A 20,000-nucleotide genomic window follows, 5' to 3' on the forward strand; every position below is an offset into this window, starting at 1 on the left:
CCTGCCTTTAATCCTAAATTTAGCATTTAAGTTCGACCTTCCAAAATGCATCACTTCGCATTTATCCAGTTTGAACTCCATCTGCCATTTCTCAGCCCAGCTCTGCATTCTGTCAATGTCTCGCTGAAGCCTGCAATAGCCCTCGATACTATCAACGGCACCTCCAACCTTTCTGTCATCAGCAAACATACTAACCCACCCCTCAACCTCCTCATCTAAGTCATTTATAAAAACTACAAACAGCAGAGGCCCAAGAACAGAGCCCTGTGGGACACCACTCAGCACTGACCTCCAGGCAGAATACTTACCATCTACAACCACTCTCTGCCTCCTGTCAGCCAACCAATTCTGGATCCAGACAGCCGAATCACCCTGTATCCCATACCTCCTGACTTTATGAATGAGCCTGCCGTGAGGAACCTTATCAAATGCCTTGCTGAAGTCTATGTACACCACATCCTCTGCTGGACCCCCGTCAACCTGTCTCGTGACTTCCTCAAAGAACTCAATAAGATTTGTAAGGCATGACCTGCCCCTCGCAAAGCCATGCTGACTCCCTTTAATCATGTCGGACCATGGGAGGAAACCCACGCAGACACAGTGAGAGCTTGCAAACTCCACATAGACAGTCATCTAAGGCTGGAATCGAACCTGTGTTCCTAGCACTGTGAGGCAGCAGTGCTAACCACTGAGCCAAAACACCGCACTTTTTCTACTGGAAAGCAGAAGGGGCTGCATTCATCTGAGTCACTTAGACACATTCAATTCCAGACACCCAGACGACTCAGATTCAATCCTTGTTCCAGCTGCTTCACGCAATAGGAGCCACTTTCAGGCAGGCAATGGGGAAATAAGTCACACAGAGCAGCTCATCATCAGCGCTGGTCAGCACTGAAAAAGAGCAAAGCCATTGCCTTCAGTCCTGACCGAAACCGCTCTCGCCCCCAACTCCATCCCTGTCCTCAGCCAGGCCGTATCTCAGTTCACACTGGGGAGGTATTCTGTCTGTACATTTACCCTATTTCTCAGGCCACTAATCACCAACTCACTGCAACATCACCCAACACCCTGGCTGCCTCAGCTCATTGGCTGCTGAAACCCTCACTCGAGGCTATTCCAACACACTCTCAGCTGGCCCCCCCCCCGACATTCTACCCTCCATCAACTTAAAACCTGCCCAAACCTTTGCTGCCCCATGTCCTAACTCACGCCGCATCCCATTCGTATATGAGCCCTGTGCTCACTGACCTACATTGGTGAAGCACTGCGCTCATTCGGAAAGTTCCCATCCTGGTTTTCCCGGATGTGGGAACATGTTCAGATGCAGTCAAGGTTCAGAGCTTAGCCTTATTAAATGTCAAACCCTCAGTCACTGGGCAACATTATAAAATGGTGGAAGCCATTTGTAAATGATCAGGACCGTTCCTTCTCCAATATTCTTTCGTTTGCCAAATGCAACAGGTTGAGCATGTCTGAGGGAGTTTGAGGGTCAAATGATTTCCCTCCAATAGGGTCAGTTGGAGGTGAATTTTATTTATTGGGCCCCCTCACTGACATACGGCGAGATTTTGAGAAAATTTCAAATCCGTCTGTTCAGAAATGTAACGATACATCTCGGGAGTATTGGGACCTGAACCCAGGCCTGCTTGCTGAGAGATGGGGACATTACCTCTGATCCCAAGTTTTATGTTCCCTTGCCACTCTGTACCAAATGGATTCCCTGGGAAAGCGAAGAGTTCCTGTTACCACAGCAGAGTTTCAACAGGTTGGTTCCTTCCATCACTGATCACTTTCCTGAGCGTCATCCACAGGCCTGTCTCCACTTCGTACCCATAGCATCATGGAGATTTGCTGCACTGCTGAAAGAGACCTTTCAGCCCATTGTACCCATGCTGGTCCTCAAATATCTATCTATGCTCATTCCATTTAACAGCACTTGGCCTGTAGTGTCTGCTGTGGTGCTTTAAACGACTGGGTCCTTTTTAAATGCTTTGCAGGGACCTCCCCCCCCCCCCCCCCCCCACCACCCGCTCACCCCTCTGGGTGAAAAATAAAGGCCTCATTCATTAGCTTGTGCCCCTATTATCAACAGCATCCTCAATAGTTTAATGACACTCCCCACTGCCGACCTGGAAGGCCACAAGTTTAATTATGCCACAGTTTGACTGAGCCTCGTAATCAATTCCAAAGCCCCTGGGCCAGGGAGGGGTTAACAGAGCCAGGGATTCTGGGATACCCGATGGCTGCTGCCACCCTTTTTGAAGCTTGATTCATTGCTCACTGAAGAGGGGACATCGCTTAGGGAACGTTTGTTTTAAATCCGAATTCCACACAACCACCTTCCCAAACAGAGATAATGGGAACTGCAGATGCTGGAGAATCCAAGATAACAAAGTGTGGAGCTGGATGAACACAGCAGGCCAAGCAGCATCTCAGGAGCACAAAAGCTGACGTTTCGGGCCTAGACCCTTCATCAGAAATTTCCTGAGATGCTGCTTGGCTTGCTGTGTTCATCCAGCTCCACACTTTGTCGCCTTCCCAAACACTTGGCCAACAGAGGCCTCTGGTGGTTGATGGCGGAAATCTAACATAATTCTGACGCAGAGAGAGCTTTCCTAGCATTAACTTGCAAAGCCTTTCTCGCTTGCTTGTCTCGGAGAGAGATGGTTCTAGAAAAGGTTGAGTCTCACTCCAGGATAATGACTTGGACTCCCTACAGCGTGGAAACAGGTCCTTCGGCCCCAAAAGGTCCACACCGATCCTCAGAGCATCCCATCTCATCTACACATCTCTCTGCACAATGGGGCAATTTAATATGGCCAATCCACCCTAAACTGCACATCTTTGACACTGTGGGAGGAAACCCACGCAGACACGGGGAGAATGTGCAAACTCCACACAGACAGTCACCTGAGGGTGGCGTTGAACCTGGGCCCCTGTTGCTGTGAGGCTGCAGTGCTAACCACTGAGCCACCCTGAAATGTTTGATAATCTCAACTGATGCTTCAGTGCATTACTTGGGGAGGTGGTGGGGGGAGTGGAAATAGGGGGCATGCAGTGGGAAGGGAGACTTCTCCATTTGCCTCCTCTCGTGGCTCAGGGCCTTAAAGATCCCACAGCACTATTCAGACAAGAGTGGGGAGGGTTGCCTGGTATCCCGGCCAACAATGCTGTCTCCGCCAACGCCACCAAAACAGGTCACCCAGATCCTCGTTTCACGATTTGTTTAGTGGGATCTTGCTGTGCGTATTTTTTAAAAAGCAAACAAACAAAGGAGAAACACCTGCTGCATTTTGCTACATAGCAGCGATCTCTGTGTTCTAGAGTGACTCCATTGACAAAGGGATGGGACACGGTGCTATTGAAATGCTGTCGTATTGTTACGTCAGTGCACACCATGAAGGGAAGAGGCCTCGCAATGTATGCAGGCCGCTGTAGCATTGTGGCTGAGCGAGGGAATTGAGTGGAGCAGGGATGGTGTGGCAATAGTTGTGGTTTTGCAGTCTGGCTGGGAAGTTCCGTAACGGTCATGTTTACTTGCACTGCAGGTTGGAAGAGGAAGCTCAGAAGAGAGAGGACGCTGAGAGTAATCTGTTACTGTTCAGGAAGGTGAGTGACCGATCCTTCCTGCTGGTGACGACCAGTATCACTGTCTGCAATTTCCAATCCGTTCCCCATCCGCCGCCACTTCCCTGAAGATAAACAACTGGACACTCTCAAAAAAACTGCCACATATTGAGAGACCCAAATAATTTGCACGGTAAAATATACAACGGGCATTTGCAAATCCTGAGCAGCGTGTATCTTTCATTGCACCGAACCCTTCTAGAATTTAAAACGCAGAACCAGCACATGCTTGTAACAAGGGAGAAGAAATGTTGCAGAATGTAGACATTCAGGGTCACCGAGAAAGTGCTCGATCTCTGCGAATGGTGTTTGCGCGAGTTTTTCTGCTGGAAAATTATTCTACTTCCTACTGAAAATTGTTACAGTGCGTACAGTAATCGTTGGGAAGTAAAGACACTTACAAAACAACATGGTGGCTGTAATGTACGGATTTCACTGTCAATCCAGACAGGGTCAAAAGTCACATGACGCCAGGTTATAGTCCAACAGGTCAGGACAAAGGGGCAGTGTTTCGAAAGCTTGTGATTTTAAGTAAACCTGTTGGACTGTAACATGGTGTCATGTGACTTCTGACCTGGCCCACCCCAGTTCGACACCGGCACCTCCACATCATGGTTCCAGACAGGCCGGCCCAAAAGCTGACACAATCCCAGAATTTCTGGATCTGGGTGCTGTTAAAATATACAGGCTGGGATTCCCTGGGCCGTCCATTCATTTCTGGCAATGTTGTCCCTTCAGATCTCCTCTGACCGTCCTAAGGCTGTAAATTCCCCACTCAGCATTGACATCTGAAGCCGAAACTATCCAGCTTCTAATATTCTTTGACTGTAGAGGTTTCTCGTGTGTGTGTGTGTGTGTGTGTGTGTGTGTGCGCGCGCGCGTGTGTGTTGTGTGTGTGCGCGCATGTGTGTTGTGTGTGTGCGCTCATGTGTGTTGTGTGTGTGCGCGCATGTGTGTTGTGTGTGCGCGCGCACACGTGTTGTGTGTGTGCGCGCGCACGTGCGCTGTGTGTGCGTGTGCGCGCGCTGTGTGTGCGCGTGCGTGCGTACGCGTGTGTTGTGTGTGTGCGCGCACGCGTGTTGTGTGTTGTGTGTGCGCGTGTATGGTGTGTGTGCGCGTGTATGGTGTGTGCACGCGCGTATGGTGTGTGTGTGCGCGTGTATGGTGTGTGTGCGCGTGTATGGTGTGTGTGCGCGTGTATGGTGTGTGTGCGCGTGTATGGTGTGTGTGCGCGTGTATGGTGTGTATGTGTGCGTGCGCGTGTAGTGTGTGTGTGCGCACGCGCGTATGGTGTGTGCGTGCGCGCGTGCGTGTATGGTGTGTGCGTGCGCGTGTGTGTGCGTGCGTGCGCGCGCGCGTGTATGGTGTGTGCGCGCGCGCGTGTGTGCGTGCGCGCGCGTGTATGGTGTGTGTGCGTGCGCGCGTGTGTGTGTGCGCGCGCGCGTGCGTGTATGGTGTGTGTGCATGTTGCGTGTTTTGTGCGCGCGTGTTGTGTGCGTGCGTGTGCGCATGTATGGTGTGCATGTGCGCGCGTGTTGTGTGTTGTGCGTGCGCGCGTGTGTTGTGTGTTGTGCGTGCGCGCGCGTGTTGTGTGTTGTGCGCGCGCGTGTTGTGTGTTGTGCGTGCGCGCGCGTGTTGTGTGTTGTGCGTGCGCGCGCGTGTTGTGTGTTGTGTGTGTGTGCGTGCGTGTTGTGTTTTGTGTGTGCGCGCGTGTTGTGTGTATGCACGCATGTTGTGTGTTGTGTGTGTGCGCACGTGCGTGTTGTGTGTGTGCGTGCGCGTGCGTGTTGTGTGTGTGCGTGCGCGTGCGTGTTGTGTGTGTGCGTGCGCGTGCGTGTTGTGTGTGCGCGCGCGCGCGCGTGTTGTGTGTGTGCGCGCGTGCATGCGTGTGCGCGTGTATGGTGTGTGTGCGCGCGCGCGTTGTGTTTTGTGTGTGTGCGCACGTGTTGTGTGTGTGTGCGCACGTGTTGTGTGTGTGTGTGTGCGCACGTGTTGTGTGTGTGTGCGTGCGCGTGTTGTGTTTGTGTGTGCGTGCGCGTGTTGTGTTTGTGTGTGCGTGCGCGCGCGTGTGTTGTGTGTGTGTGCGCGCGCGTGTGTTGTGTGTGTGTGCGTGCATGCGTGTGCGCGTGTATGGTATGCGTGTGCGTGTTGTGTGTGCGTGTGCGCGCGCGCGTGTTTTGTGTTGTGTGTGTGCGCGCGCGTGTATGGTGTGTGTGTGTGTGTGCGCGTGCGTGCATGCTGAGTTCAGTGACACCCCATTCAGAAGAAGGTTTGTAGTGATGTGCTGTTTTCCAGACACTGCATGTGTATCACACCAAGCTGCGAAACCTGACCTGCCTTGGATATTTGAGGTGGGACATTTTGCTCCAGGCTCAAGCATCAAAACCATAATATTTAGCAAAATACTATCCAGGAAACTGACTTTGAGTCAGCCATCGAAAGCTGAGCATTGCTCTTACCACAAGCTCGAACGCAGGAACTAAAATGTCTTCTTTTGCCCTTGCTCCTTCCTCTGATTCCCTTCTGCATGCTCCTGCTCTCCCCCTTTCTCTACCTTACTCCCTCCCTTTCCCCGAAATACAAACTCCACAGGATGTGGATGATGCGACTTTGAGTCGGCTGGAGCTGGAGAGAAAGGTGGAATCTCTGTTAGACGAGATCGAGTTTCTCAAGAAGATACACGATGAGGTGAGCTGGGCCAGCATGCATTTGGCTTCGGTCCTTGCCAAGGGGGCGTTGGTTGTGGGAAATGAAACCCTTTTCAATTGTACACACCACGCACTCTCTAAGCGGTTCAAAGCTTTCTACCTTATAACCATTCCCTTTCATTTTTCGATTGAAATGCCAGCATTTTCCATCTTTGAGCGGTTCAGCTTGCTCTCGCCTCCGGCTCAGAGGATTGTGGGTCCAATTTTGGAGCGACAATCGATCCTCTCAGGGCATTTTTCCCGTTTAAAGATGCCGGGAATTGGATTGCCATTAGCAGTTTTTGTGTGGTAAAGTTTGATGGGTGGGTGAGTTACCATTTCCCTGTTCTAATATCAGGAGCTGCGGGACTTGCAGGTGAACATGCAGGCTTCACAGTTACAGCTCGAGATGGAAACAGCAAAGCCTGACCTGACTGCAGCTCTGAAAGAGATCCGCATCCAGTATGAAACCATTGCCGCCAAAAACGTTCAGGAAGCTGAAGAGTGGTACAAGTCCAAGGTAGAAACAAATGCACGATTTCAGAAACAGCTGTGGTTGCCGAGAGCTCCCCGGTGACCAATCCCACTGTGAAGCCTTTTCGCTACAGGCCTCGTGTGTCCCATCAGAACAATAAAACCTCAGTGTTATCTCACTTGTACAGCACGGAAACAGACCCTTTGTCCATGCCAACCAACTATCTGAAATAAATCTAGTCTCTTATTTTTCCCTTTTTCCTTTATTCATTCACGGGATGAGGGTGTCACTGGCTAGGCCCAGCACTTATTGCCCATCCCAACCAGATGGTTCCCCCTGCCCAACAATTGACGATGGATTCATGGTCATCATTAGACTTTTAATTCCAGATGTTTTGTTGAATTCAAATTCCACCATCTGTTGCAGTGGGACTCGAACCCAGGTCCCCGGAACATTAGCTGGGTCTCTGGATTAAAAGCCCAGCGATAATACCATGAGGCCATATCCCTCTAAACGTTTCCTATTCATGTACCCATCCAGATGCCTTTTAAATGTTGTCATTGTACCAGCCTCCACCACTTCCTCTGGCAGCTCATTCCATACACGCACCACTCTCTGTGTGAAAAAGTTGCCCCTCAGGTCCCTCTTAAATCCTATGCTCCTCTAGTTTTGGCCTCCCCTACCCTGGGAAAAAGACCATGACTGTTCACCCTATCCATGCCCCTCACGGTTTTGTGAACTTGTTTGGGAAGCAGTCTGGCATGGATCCTTCACACGGGGCCGTGTTTAGAATGAATATTTTTGCTCCTTTGTTTCAGGATGTAGGTGACGCTGGCATGGTCAATATTTGTTATAACCCTTTATTCGCTCGATGCCTTTACGAGTCACTGATTCTGGCCTGAGGCCTAGAGTTTTCTTTCAATGAACCAATCAGATGTTGGCAGAGATGCAGCAACCACAATTAGCGTCTTTGGCATCTGGTACCAGCCCTTGAGTTCCCAGACTTCACTGAAGTCTCTGTCTTTATTTTTCTGTTTCCTTTTCTCTTCCCCTTTTCTGCTAATGATCACTCATATTGGGCTCTGGCCAGATGGGTTTCTTATACCATGGTCAGTTTCCCGATTCTAAACAGGGCCATGCCTAGTGGGGACAGCCAAGCCCAGCCATGGATTGGACACAGGGGCCGAATGTCCAGGCCAGTTGATTGGGGTGGGTGGGCGAGGGCGGGTGCGCGCGGTGGTTAGCGCCCTCCTCCCTGCGCGTTGATGCCATGTTTTGCGCAGCTTTTGCCATCCTCTCACCTGCCTCGTCCTGTTTTGACAGTTCGCTGACCTGACCGAAGCCGCCAACCGGCACAATGAAACCCTGAGGCAGACCAAGCAGGACCTGAATGAGTCGCGGCGTCAAATTCAGACCCTGACCTGTGACCTGGATGCCCTTAGAGGAACTGTAAGTGAGAAAGCAGGCCTCGTTTTCGAAAGCGCCGACCAGCCGGGGGACGGGGCGCCACTTTGACGCTGGCAGTCTTGCTTGGGACAAAAATGTCAGAACTCCTTCAGTTCTGGGGGAATGAGTCATACCAGCCTCAAAACATTAACTTCTCTCCCTCTCTCCACACGTACTACCAGGCCTGTTGAGTTTCTCTGTAGCATCCCCACCCTAAACTTACTTTGAGATAGGTACATGAAAAGAAAAAAGATTTGTGAAGACACACGTAGGTCCCTCAAACTCCCAAACAGGGACCTTCTACGGTGGGGAACAAAACAGATAGCAGACTGACTAAATACATATTTTAGCTCTGCCTTCACAAAGGACAACACAAGTAACATACCGAACAATGTTGGGGAGTAAGGGTCGAGTGAGAGAGAGGACATGAAGGAAATCAGTATTAGTAGGGAAATGGTGTTGAAGAAATTGATAGGATTAAAGGCCAATGAATTCCAGGGCCTGATAATCTACATCCCAGAATACTGAAATAAGTGACTGTAGAAATAATGGATGTTTTGGTGGTCATCTTTCAAGATTCTGTAGATTCTGGAACAGTTCCTATGATTAGAGAGTAGCACATGTAACCCACTATTTAAAAAAGGGAGTTGGAGAGAAAATGGAATTACAGACTGGTTGGCCCTGACGTCAGTAGTAGGGAAGATGCTGCAGTTCATTACAGAAGATTTAACAGCAGAGCACTTGGAGAACATTGACAGGATCAGACAGGAATTACAAAAGAGAAACCATGTTTGACAAATCTATTGGAAATTTAAGGCTGTAGCTAGGGGCTCAGTGCCTACCATTGGTACCTCGTAGCACCAAGGACCTGGGATTGGTTCCAGCCTTGGGCGACTGTCTGTGTGGAGTTTGCACGTTCTCCCTGTGTCTGCGTGGGCTTCCTCCCACAGTCCAAAAACGTACAGGTTAGGGTGGATTGGCCAGGCTAAGTTGCCCCATAGTGTCACAGGGATGTGCAGGCTAGGTGGATTGGCCGTGGGAAATGCAGGGTTACAGGGCCTGGGTGGGATGCTCTTGGGAGGGTCAGTGTGGACCTGATGGCTGAATGGCCTGTTCCCACACTGTGTAGGGTTTCTAGGAACTGAAGGGCCTACTTATGTTCTGTGTTTCTAAGCTATCCTTAAATCTACCTCCTTGACTAGAATATACCCTTCTGTAATTCAATGTCAACATTTGACAGATTGTGTTCTCTTGAACCCCCTTGCAATTTTTCAAAACATCAGGGGAAAAAGTGTCATCGCACAATAGTTGATTAAGTTGAGAAGGATATTGATGCTGATTTTCTTCTGAACTCGTTACTTAGTCCTGCTTGCTAGACTCTGGTATGTCATTGATCTGCTCAATAAACAGTAAGAATATCCAAGATAATAAAATGTGAGGCTGGATGAACACAGCAGGCTGTGTTCATCCAGCCTCACATTTTATTATCTTGGAATTCTCCAGCATCTGCAGTTCCCATTATCTCTGATAGTAAGAATATCCACTTCACTGGGGATTTGTGCTGGTACTTGGTCCATTCCCTCGCTCTGGGGTAGGTGGTGAATCCCTCAGAGAGTGGTGTCTGTATTAAAGTGAATCTAGGTTCCATGTTACACTATTGAGTATTTGCCTGCAGAATGGCTCCCTGCTGAGGCAGCTACGGGAGTTGGAGGAGCAGTTTTCTGTCGAAGCGTCCGGTTACCAGGACACCATTGCCCGTCTGGAGCAAGAGGTTCATCACATGAAGGATGAGATGGCGAGACACCTGAGAGAGTACCAGGATCTGCTCAATGTCAAGATGGCGCTGGACATCGAAATCGCCACCTACAGGAAACTTCTGGAAGGGGAAGAGAGCAGGTGAGCTGGACAGGGTTGGCCCCATCGAACGAAAAACATCACAGGCTTCAGGCCCCTGTTGCTATGGGGATGGCCACTCCAGCATCACACCTAGGGAGGCCATTCTCTGTCAGTCTGCTAAGGTGATGTGTTTCAATGGCTAGCAGACAGTGGGGAAGGAAATCCTGTCTGTACTCAAATGCTAGGCTTCCAATGTGGGCCTGGTTTAAAGCTGCCCACAATATAGTTAGCACCACTGCCTCACAGCACCAGAGACCCGGGTTCGATTCCACCCTCGAGCAACTGTCTGTGTGGAGTTTGTACATTCTCTGTCCGTGTCTGCGTGGGTTTCCTCCGGGTGCTCCAGTTTCCTCCCACGGTCCAAAGATGTGTAGGTGAGACTGGATTGGCCATGGGAAATTGTCCCATAGTGCCCGGGGATGAGCAGGTTAGGGTGGATTGGCCATGCTAAATTGTCCCATAGTGCCCAGGGATGTGCGGGTTAGGGTGGGTTGGCCGTGCTAAATTGCCCCATAGTGCCCAGGGATGTGCAGGTTAGGGTGGGTTGGCCGTGCTAAATTGTCCCATAGTGCCCAGGGATGTGCAGGTTAGAGTGGATTGGCCGTGCTAAATTGTCCCATAGTGCCCAGGGATGTGCGGGTTAGGGTGGATCGGCCATGCTAAATAGCCCCACAGTGCCCAGGGATGTGCAGGTTAGGTTGAGTTGGCCATGCTAAATTGTCCCGTAATGCCCAGGGATGTGCAGGTTAGCATGGGTTGTCTGTGCTGAATTGTCCCATAATGCCCAGGGATGTGCAGGTTGGGGTAGGTTGGCCGTGGGAAATGGTCCCATAATGCCCAGGGATGTGCAGGTTGGGGTAGGTTGGCCATGGGAAAATGCAGAGTTATGGGGATAGGATGGGGAGTTGGGTCTGGCTGGGATGTTTTTTGGAGGGTCAGTGTAGGCTCGATGGGCTGAATGGCCTGTTTCTGCACTGTAGGGATTCTGTGAATATCACTTCCAGTCCCCTTTCAAGTCATTCAACATCCTAACTCAGGACGATATCCCTGTTTCTTCAGTGTTGCTGAATCAAAATCCTAGAACTCCCGCCCTAACAGGATTGCCCCGACACCAAACGGACTGCAGCGCTTCAAGTAGGCAGCACACTGCCGTCTTCTCAAGGGGCAACTAGGGACGGGGCAATAAATGCTGTACCCCGCCAGCGAAACTTAAATCCAGTGAACATCCAAATAAAACTAGCTCTTGTCCAAAAGCACTCAAAATCTGTCTTTTCATCAGAAAATATATTGATGTTACTGTAATGAAACAATCGCTTCTTCCTCTTTCTGATGTACCGAGAGGGGTCAGCAAGTGGTTGGCCAGGCTCCCTCCGCAGTGCTTTGGTCTATAATCTCTACATTTAAAACCATTTCAATGCCAAACTTCTTCGACTTAAGCGAACTAAACTAATCAGGCCTTTACAGTGTTTTGATGTGGGTTTTTTTTATATATATCCCCTACATTGGCCTTGAGCTTTGACATGGTACAGCCAACCAACAGCATCTTGCCATTTCATTGGGCGAGTAGACAGCCTATTGAAAGCCGTTTTTTAGGAGGAGCTTCAGTTGGGCTGAATATTCCAGATGGAAACTCACACACAAATGGGGATGGTTTTCTTTGATGATCTTCTGCCAAAGGGGCTCATGCCAGAAACCTTGTACAGGATTTACAGCAATTTTACTCTCAGCGTTTTGGTGCCTATTCAGCAAACACACTGGAGTGAGATATCAAAGTGTGGAGCTGGATGAACACAGCAGGCCGAGCAGCATCAGAGGAGCAGGAAAGCTGACGTTTCAGGCCTAGACCCTTCAGTGAGCTCTTCTTCAAGGCTGGGGTACGCGAGTAGCAAGATATTAAAAGCCAAGAACATGCTGCCCCGATTTGTCCCTCATTTCGACACCTGGGATACCTCCCTATGCTGCCTCCTTTTGACTGTTTCCAGGGCTAAATCAATCAAAGGGTATGGGGGAGAAATCAGGAACAGGGGACTGGGTTGGAATGGTCAGCCATGATCATATTGAATGGGGGGAGCAGGCTTGAAGGGTCAAATGGCCTCCTGCTGTTCCTATTTTGCAATGTTTCTGCACCTTGTTGAGCATTCATGCTGTACCCCTGAAGGTGAGAGGCTTTCTTGTGGGTGAGTCAAACGCAGCTGTTTCGCCCACAGAGTCAGAACAGAACATAGAACATTACAAGCGCAGTACAGGCCCTTCGGCCCTCCATGTTGCGCCAACCTGTGAAACCAAGCTGAAGCCCATCTAACCTACTCTATTCCATTATCAATCATATGTTTATCCAATGGCCATTTAAATGCCCTTAAAGTTGGTGAGTCTACTACTGTTGCAGGCAGGGCACAAGCAACAGTTCCCATAGACCATAAGACATAGGAGTGGAAGTAAGGCCATTCGGCCCATCGGGTCCACTCCACCATTTAAACATGGCTGATGGGCATTTCAACTCCACTTCCCTGCACTCTCCCCGTAGCCCTTGATTCGTTGTGAGATCAAGAATTTATCGATCTCTGCCTTGAAGGCATCTAACGTCCCGGCCTCCACTGCACTCCGTGGCAATGAATTCCACAAGCCCACCACTCTCTGGCTGAAGAAATGTCGTCTCATTTCAGTTTTAAATTTACCCCCTCTAATTCTAAGGCTGTGCCCACGGGTCCTAGTCTCCCCACCTAACGGAAACAACTTCCCAGCGTCCACCCCTTCTAAACCATACATTATCTTGTAAGTTTCTATTAGATCTCCCCTCAACCTTCTAAACTCTAATGAGTACAATCCCAGGATCCTCAGCCGTTCATCGTACGTTAAACCTACCATTCCAGGGATCATCCGTGTGAATCTCTGCTGGACACGCTCCAGGGCTAGTATGTCCTTCCTGAGGTGTGGGGCCCAAAATTGGACACAGTATTCTAGATGGGCCCAAACTAGAGCTTTATAAAGCCTCAGAAGCACATCACTGCCCCACCACTTGCCATCTCTGCCAAAGCTCGCAAATTGCCTCACCATCACGGAATACTGTGTGCAATTCTGGTCTTCCTGCTGTAGGAAGGATCTTGGGAAACTTGAAAGGGTTCAGGAAAGATTTACAAGGATGTTACCAGGGTTGGAGGGTTTGAGCTACAGGGAGAGGCCGAATAGACTGGGGCTATTTTCCCAAGCGGGTTGGAGCTTGAGGGGTGACGTTACAGAGGTTTATAAAATCATGAAGGGCATGGACAGGGTGAATAGCCAAGGTCTTTTCCCCAGGGTAGGAGAGTCCAAAACATAGAACATTACAGCACAGTACAGGCCCTTCGGCCCTTGATGTTGTGCCGACCTGTCATACCGATCTTAAGCCCATCTAACCTACACTATTCCATGTACGTCCATATGCTTGTCCAATGACGACTTAAATGTACCTAAAGTTGGCGAATCTACTACCATTGCAGGCAAAGCGTTCCATTCCCTTACTACTCTTTGAGTAAAGAAACTACCTCTGACATCTGTCCGATATCTTTCACCCCTCAATTTAAAGCTATGCCCCCTCGTGATCGCCGTCACCATCCTAGGAAAAAGGCTCTCCCTATCCACTCTATCTAACCCTCTGATTATCTTACATGTTTATATGATTATTTTAAAACTAGAGGGACATAGGTTTAAGGTGAGAGGGGAAAGATTTACGAGGACCTGAGGGGCAACTTTTCCACACAGAGGGTGGTGTGTGTATGGAATGAGCTGCCAGAGGAAGTGGTGGAGGCTGGTACAGTTACAGCATTTAAAAGGCATCTGGATGGGGACATGAATAGGAAGGGTTTAGAGGGATATGGGCCTAGTGCTGGCAAATGGGACTAGATTAATTCAGGATATCTGGTCGGAATGGACGAGTTGGACCGAAGGGTCTGTTTCTGTGCTGTGCAGTTCTATGACTCGATCAACACGGTTCACTTTTTAAACAAACACTCACACACAGTAAGATCCCAAGGAGAGACCAGCACATCAGATAGCCAGTCCCTCTGCTTGAGGTGGAGGGAGGAATGTTTGACTGGGACGAGTCCAGGGTAAAAACCTGGCACTCCACCTCAATGGTGGCACCCCTGGCAATGCCACACTCCCTCAATAGTGAAGCCTGGCCTTAGCTCAGATGACGTAGGTGTGAGCTGAGAACAGTCGCAGTGGAGGGAGCGGGCTAGAACTGTCGACAGGCTGTACAGTGGGAACTGTACAGATTACTGAATTAAACTCTGAGCATTGGTTCTCACATGCTGTGATACCATTGTAAGTGTTCAACAAGTTTCCAATTCCTCACCAATTCTTTGTCACATTATTTTCAAGCTAGATTTGTGTTTTTTGAAAAGAATATATATTCTGGAATTCCCTGTGACTGTGTGTCTCATTCCCTCAATAGGATCACAGTTCCAGTTCAATCCTTTTCTTCGCTCAGCTTTAGAGGTGAGTCTGCAAATGTTTCAGAGCATTACAAACTGGTTAAGATCATGGTATTCCCAACAGAGGAGGTTCGGTAATTTTTTTTTGCATTTGGTTGTCACATTTTAGATTACGATCACAGTTCCGAGATTCCGAGCAGGAAGACTGTGTTAATCAAAACCATCGAGACACGGGATGGAGAGGTGAGAATTACTGATTCAGACAGCCTTCTTGTGTTTTGGAGAGAGATAAAAATAGGGGGGATTGCTGAGAAAGAGTTCATTTTGTGGAATGTCAGTAATTGGGTCCTTTCCCCTGCAAGACAGCCAGTTCAAACCAAACCCTGGGCCTAATTCACACTGTTGATGCAGATGCAGCCAGCAAAACAAATCAACAATTCTGCATCTCCACTTGCACATGTTTAAAACTTTTTCCACTCGTTGCTGATTAGTCCTTTTCTCTCTCTTTTTTTTGACTCTGCAGGTCATAAATGAATCCAGAAAGGAGCAACAGAATGAGCATGAGCATTAAATTGGAACAGCCCTGGAGATAGTTTGAATTTGGAAGCCAAGTAGAACAGAAGAGAAATCTGATTTTGTTTTTGTTCTTAGTTTTCCATTTCCACTTCTTTCTGTTCCGAAGTCAAAAATTTCTAATCTGTTCATTGCCCTGTAACCCTGGAGTCGCACTTTGTACGGCAAACAGATCTAGCGCCTAATGTGCTCTCTTTGAAACCAAATACTTACTATGTTCCTTAATCGAGATCCTAAGGCTGCACGTTTTGAAATAACTCCCCTAAAACCTGGTATTCCATCACCCCTTATTTACATGTGGAGAGTCCCTGACACTGATCCAGCTCCCTCAGAGCCAGCTGTCAAGAGTGAACACACCCTCTGGCATGCCTGCTTCTACCTGTCAGCCAGAGCTCCCTGATTGGACCAGGTTAACAGCCCCAATCAAGGAACTCATGTTCTATGGGATCCACCTGGCTGACCTTGTTGCAATTTCTATACTTTGGAAGGTGGCGTTCTTGAATGTGTGTTGTCGCTCCCCTCACCTCTGACAGACCAGGCGGCTCGATGATCAATCCAGTTACAAAGTAGGTGGGGCTTCAGCTTGCACCTTCCATAGAATGGACAAAAACGGAGGTGGCAATTCTGCCCCACGAGCCTGTTCTGTTCTCCAGTTAGATCATGGTTGGTCTCCACCTCACCTCACTCCGTCTGCCATGGCTGTGCACCAGCACCCGAACTGAGGAAAAACCTGCCAAGCTGCATTTGGAAATTTTCAGTGAACCGCAGCTTTCTCTGAGAGGGGTGGGATGCGGGGGCGGGGGTGCGCTCGAAGGGCCGGGTCTCTGCTACCCTGTTGGGAGTACCTCCTGATATCACCTTCGAAAGGCCTCGCTCAGATTTTCTTGTTTAATTCCCCTTCTCCCACACCGTCAAATCCTTCAATCATCTTGATCACCAGCCTGTTCATTAAAATTTTGTGAGCCAGAGCTGGGCTTTTATGACAATCAATGGTAGATTCGTGGCCACCGTCACTGAGATGAGCTTGGAGGTCTGGACTGAGTGAATTGAATTGGGATTTGAACCTATGCCCCAGATTATTAGCCTGGGCTAATCCAGTGACGTCAACATTCCTCCTCCTCAAAGCCAAGGGTAGCTACATAAACCTGAAGGATATTTGCTCTCAGCAGTTTAAAATTAACGACACCTCGTCTCATCCAAGCCATGAGCCAACCTAAAGGCCCAGGATGATGATTTGGGTTAAAAATGGCGATTTGGGGCAAAGGCAGGAGATTGGAACTAGGCGATAGAACCAGGGTAAGCACAATGGGTCAAATGACCTTTCCTCCCACAGTCCAAAGATGGTGCAGGTTATGGTGGATTGGCCGTGGGAAGTTGCCCCATAGTGTCCTGGGATGTACAGGCAAGGCGAGCCAGCCATGGGAATTGCAGGGTTACTGGGACAGGAAAGGGGGATGTGGGAAGCTCTTCGGAGGGTCGGTGCCGGCTCGATGGGCCGAATGGCCTGCTTCCGCGCTGTAAGGGAATCCTGTGATTTCAAATTGGACTTTTATCGCCAAAGGTGCCAGCTGCAGGCCTGACAAAAATGTGTGGGCCCCTGCTGGGCGTGGTCAGTGGGGTGGGTCGGGGGAGAGGAAGCGTCAGGTTAGCGGTAACAGGGAGCAAAAGTTCCAAATGTTGACATGAATTGCGTAGATAGATTTGCGCAAAGATCACATCACAGACGTGCAGGCGAGGCAAAATGCTGGTGGTTTCGGGGGGGAAGTTTGTGAGGGGAAGAGCACTGGGACCCAGTGGTACAGAAGCCTGTCAGTAGGCCCTGCAGTTTGTTTTGGCTGGAAACCCTTCGCTCATTGACGAGTGCCTGTGACCTCCCAGTACGTGAGTCAAACCACGAGCAGCTCCCAGGTACGTCAACACTGATCAATGCTCCTGTGGGAGGGAATCTTAAGGTGACGTGACCAATCTCACTGTTTCAGTAAGAAATCCCAAAATCCAAAACCCCTCAGCCCAACAAAACCATATTTAAATGAACTGCACCATTGTGTACAAAACTTATTTGAAAGGAGCCAAGAGTACGGTGAAAATGTGAATTCATTGGCCTCTCCTAATTATCTGAAAGAAATTAGGGCACGACAACGAATGTTATGAAGGAGATCGAGCCCAAATGATGAGGGATCTGGCCTCAGCAGTAAGGCACAGACTGATTGGTTATGTAAACCAAATCTGTGTCTTCATAAAGGCCACAGTCAGCAATACTAACAATTTATAAAGAAATGTCAGCCAAACAATACAGGATTAAAAACAAGTTGCTGGAAAAGCTCAGCATCTGCGAAGGCGAAGAATGAAAGAGTTAGCGTTTCGGGTCTGCTGACCCTTCCTGAGACCGTTCACAGGACCCGAAACGTTAACTCTGATTTTTGTTTTATTTCGCAGATGCCGCCTGACCTTGCTGAGCTTTGGGCGAGATCTTCGTTGCACCCCAGTTTCTTTCGGATGCTTTTCCAGCAACATCTGTTTTCTGTTCCTGATTGACAGCATCGGCTGTTCATTCGGGCTTTTGTTCAGCACTGGAATGTGTTTTTTTTCTCAGACGTAGCCCTCGGGGGCAGGATGTTCACTCTGGGTTTCTGACTCTCACCGTCAGGTTGGATAGCGTTTCGCTGTGTGGGGGAACTATGACATTGCCCAGACAGGGAAGCCAGGCTCACCATCAGATTATAGATGGTAGGCAGGTTCTCGGAGAGGCTTTCTATTTCAAAAAGCGCTACAGGCTACAGGCGAGTGTAAATTGGGGAGAAAGGGTTTTCCCAGTGGAAGATCCCACACCCTCCCCCACCTGCACCAACTATCTTAAACTGTAATAGATCTTGCAGCCTGGTGGCTCCTCTGAGCAGCTAAAGACTAATTCCCTGATCTATGATTTGCAATGGTTGATAAATGCTATTACTGTGAACACTGCAGCATCGAGGCCAGTTGGGATGAAATATGAATACAAAGGAAGGCACAAAGTAAGTCTGGGATAACACAGTGTGGAGCTGGATGAACACAGCGGGCCAGGCCACATCGGAAGGCTGACGTTTCAGATTGGGACGCTTCTTCAGAAATCTCTTTTTTCAGCATTTCTGAAGAAGGGTCCTGACCCTCAAATGTCAACTTTCCTGCTGCTCTGATGCTGCCTGGCCTGCTGCGTTCCTCCAGCTCCACACTGTGTTATCCCAGACTCCAGCATCAGCAGATCTTACTGTTTCTGACAAAGTAAAGTTGGAGCTGTTTTCCCGAGAATGGGTGAGAAGGTTTGAAGAGAGAAAACCGTGAAGCGACGCGAGGGAATAGATCAAAACAGATTGGCCCCAGTGTGCTGGATGAGAGAGCAGGAGAAAATCACAGAGGCGTATTAGGTCCACATCAGGGAGTTTGTGATCAAAGGACAGGCGAATATTTAAGAAGTTGAATTAAAGGAAAACTGCTGGGAATCTGAAATAAACACAGAGAAAGCGCTTGGAGAAACTCACCAGGTCTGCTCGCATCTGTGCAGAGAGAAACCGAGTGAAAATTTCTCAAGAAGAGTCAGATTGAACTCGAAACATTATCTCTGTTTCTCCCTCCACTGAGACCCGCTGAATTTCTTCCACATTCTTTGTGTTTAAGAATGGTTGATTGAGTAAAGGGATTGTGCAGAAGATGGACATTAACATAGAAGAGTGCGCAGAGACCACAGATCAGCCACAATCTCACTGAATGGTGGGACAGAATTGGAGGGGCTGAATGGACTACTCCTGATTGGCCTGTTTCTCTCTTCCAATTCCTGTCAAAGATTTGGGTACAGAGACCTAAACCTCTGAGCCAAAAGGAGAGTCGTCGACCTAAAAGGGGACAGTTAATACCACTCACGTCAGCACTGAATCCTTTTTTGCATCCTTTAGACCGAGTCAAACAGATAGAGAACAGTTCAAAGGATTTAGTCCTCTGGTGTGAGCAATCAGACGTTTTTAAATATCACAACACAAGGCAGCTAAACATTTGAGGATCTGGCTTACACGAGAGAGCTGTTTTATAAATGTTTGACGTCTGTGGGCCTTGGAATTACACAAACATAGTTATAGACTTTGTTCATCAGTCAGTTGGCAACCCCAGTCCCTTTATACTTGTATTTTTTTGCAACAAGCGTAGGCCACACCACATTGTAACTTCACTGAAGGGTTGGCCCTAGTGTTTGGACTGGCCTGTGCAGGAGACATCTGTAACCACTGGGCCGCAACGCTGTTTACTGGCTTTTCTGATGTACTATCTTGCTGTAGCTCCTACTACACTTCTGTTCTCGATTTATAGCAAACACAACAATTGACAAACTGAGTGCAAATCAAACTACTCTCGTGTTGTTATAGTTAGTCTGTTGTAAAATTGGAGCGTCAAAGCTCACTTTGACAAGGCCGGATTTAGGGAGCCACGAAGCAATGTTGGGTAATGCTCGACTCCAATGAATCTCTGGGATTGTTTTGCCTTGGCAGATTGGTATGTTTGGTTCTATTGCAAAGTGGACTTTTCTGAAATAAAGCAAGCCACTATGCTTCAGAAGTGTCTTCTTCTGCTTGTTCAGGGTCGCTCTTTAGAATCTGAGCCAGGTGGGTGAGGGGCAGTTTTAACCAAAATTCTCCAGGTGGGAATTCTATCATGGAATATTCTGCATTGCAGTCCTGCAGGTGCATGACATAAGATGGGGTGCGTATGGAACCCCCCTCCCCCCAGTGATGCCTGGCATTTTCAGTTAAACACTGAGTTCTCCCTCCCCGCTTTGCAGCCACGCACACAAGAATTAGGGCTTGTTCTGTGAAAAGGAAATGCAAGAGAGGTCAGTAAATGGCCTTAATAGGCCAGAGGAAG

The 20,000-nt window shown here is 48.9% G+C and overlaps 1 protein-coding gene across 1 annotated transcript in view; it reads left to right on the forward strand.

The window, feature by feature from the left end:
* The window catches only part of LOC125448359 (peripherin-like), a 32,866-nt gene extending 13,172 nt beyond the window's left edge, over positions 1-19,694 (forward strand). Inside the window, exons 2-9 of the mRNA XM_048523638.2 lie at positions 3,549-3,609; positions 6,220-6,315; positions 6,673-6,834; positions 8,113-8,238; positions 9,911-10,131; positions 14,564-14,607; positions 14,713-14,786; positions 15,067-19,694. Coding sequence (XP_048379595.1) covers positions 3,549-3,609; positions 6,220-6,315; positions 6,673-6,834; positions 8,113-8,238; positions 9,911-10,131; positions 14,564-14,607; positions 14,713-14,786; positions 15,067-15,114 — 832 coding nt within the window. The 3' untranslated portion in view covers positions 15,115-19,694. The remainder of the gene's footprint in view (positions 1-3,548; positions 3,610-6,219; positions 6,316-6,672; positions 6,835-8,112; positions 8,239-9,910; positions 10,132-14,563; positions 14,608-14,712; positions 14,787-15,066) is intronic.
* Positions 19,695-20,000: the final 306 nt, after the last annotated feature.

Source organism: Stegostoma tigrinum, chromosome X, assembly GCF_030684315.1.
Source record: "Stegostoma tigrinum isolate sSteTig4 chromosome X, sSteTig4.hap1, whole genome shotgun sequence".
In the NCBI taxonomy this organism is placed as follows: Eukaryota; Metazoa; Chordata; class Chondrichthyes; order Orectolobiformes; family Stegostomatidae; genus Stegostoma; species Stegostoma tigrinum.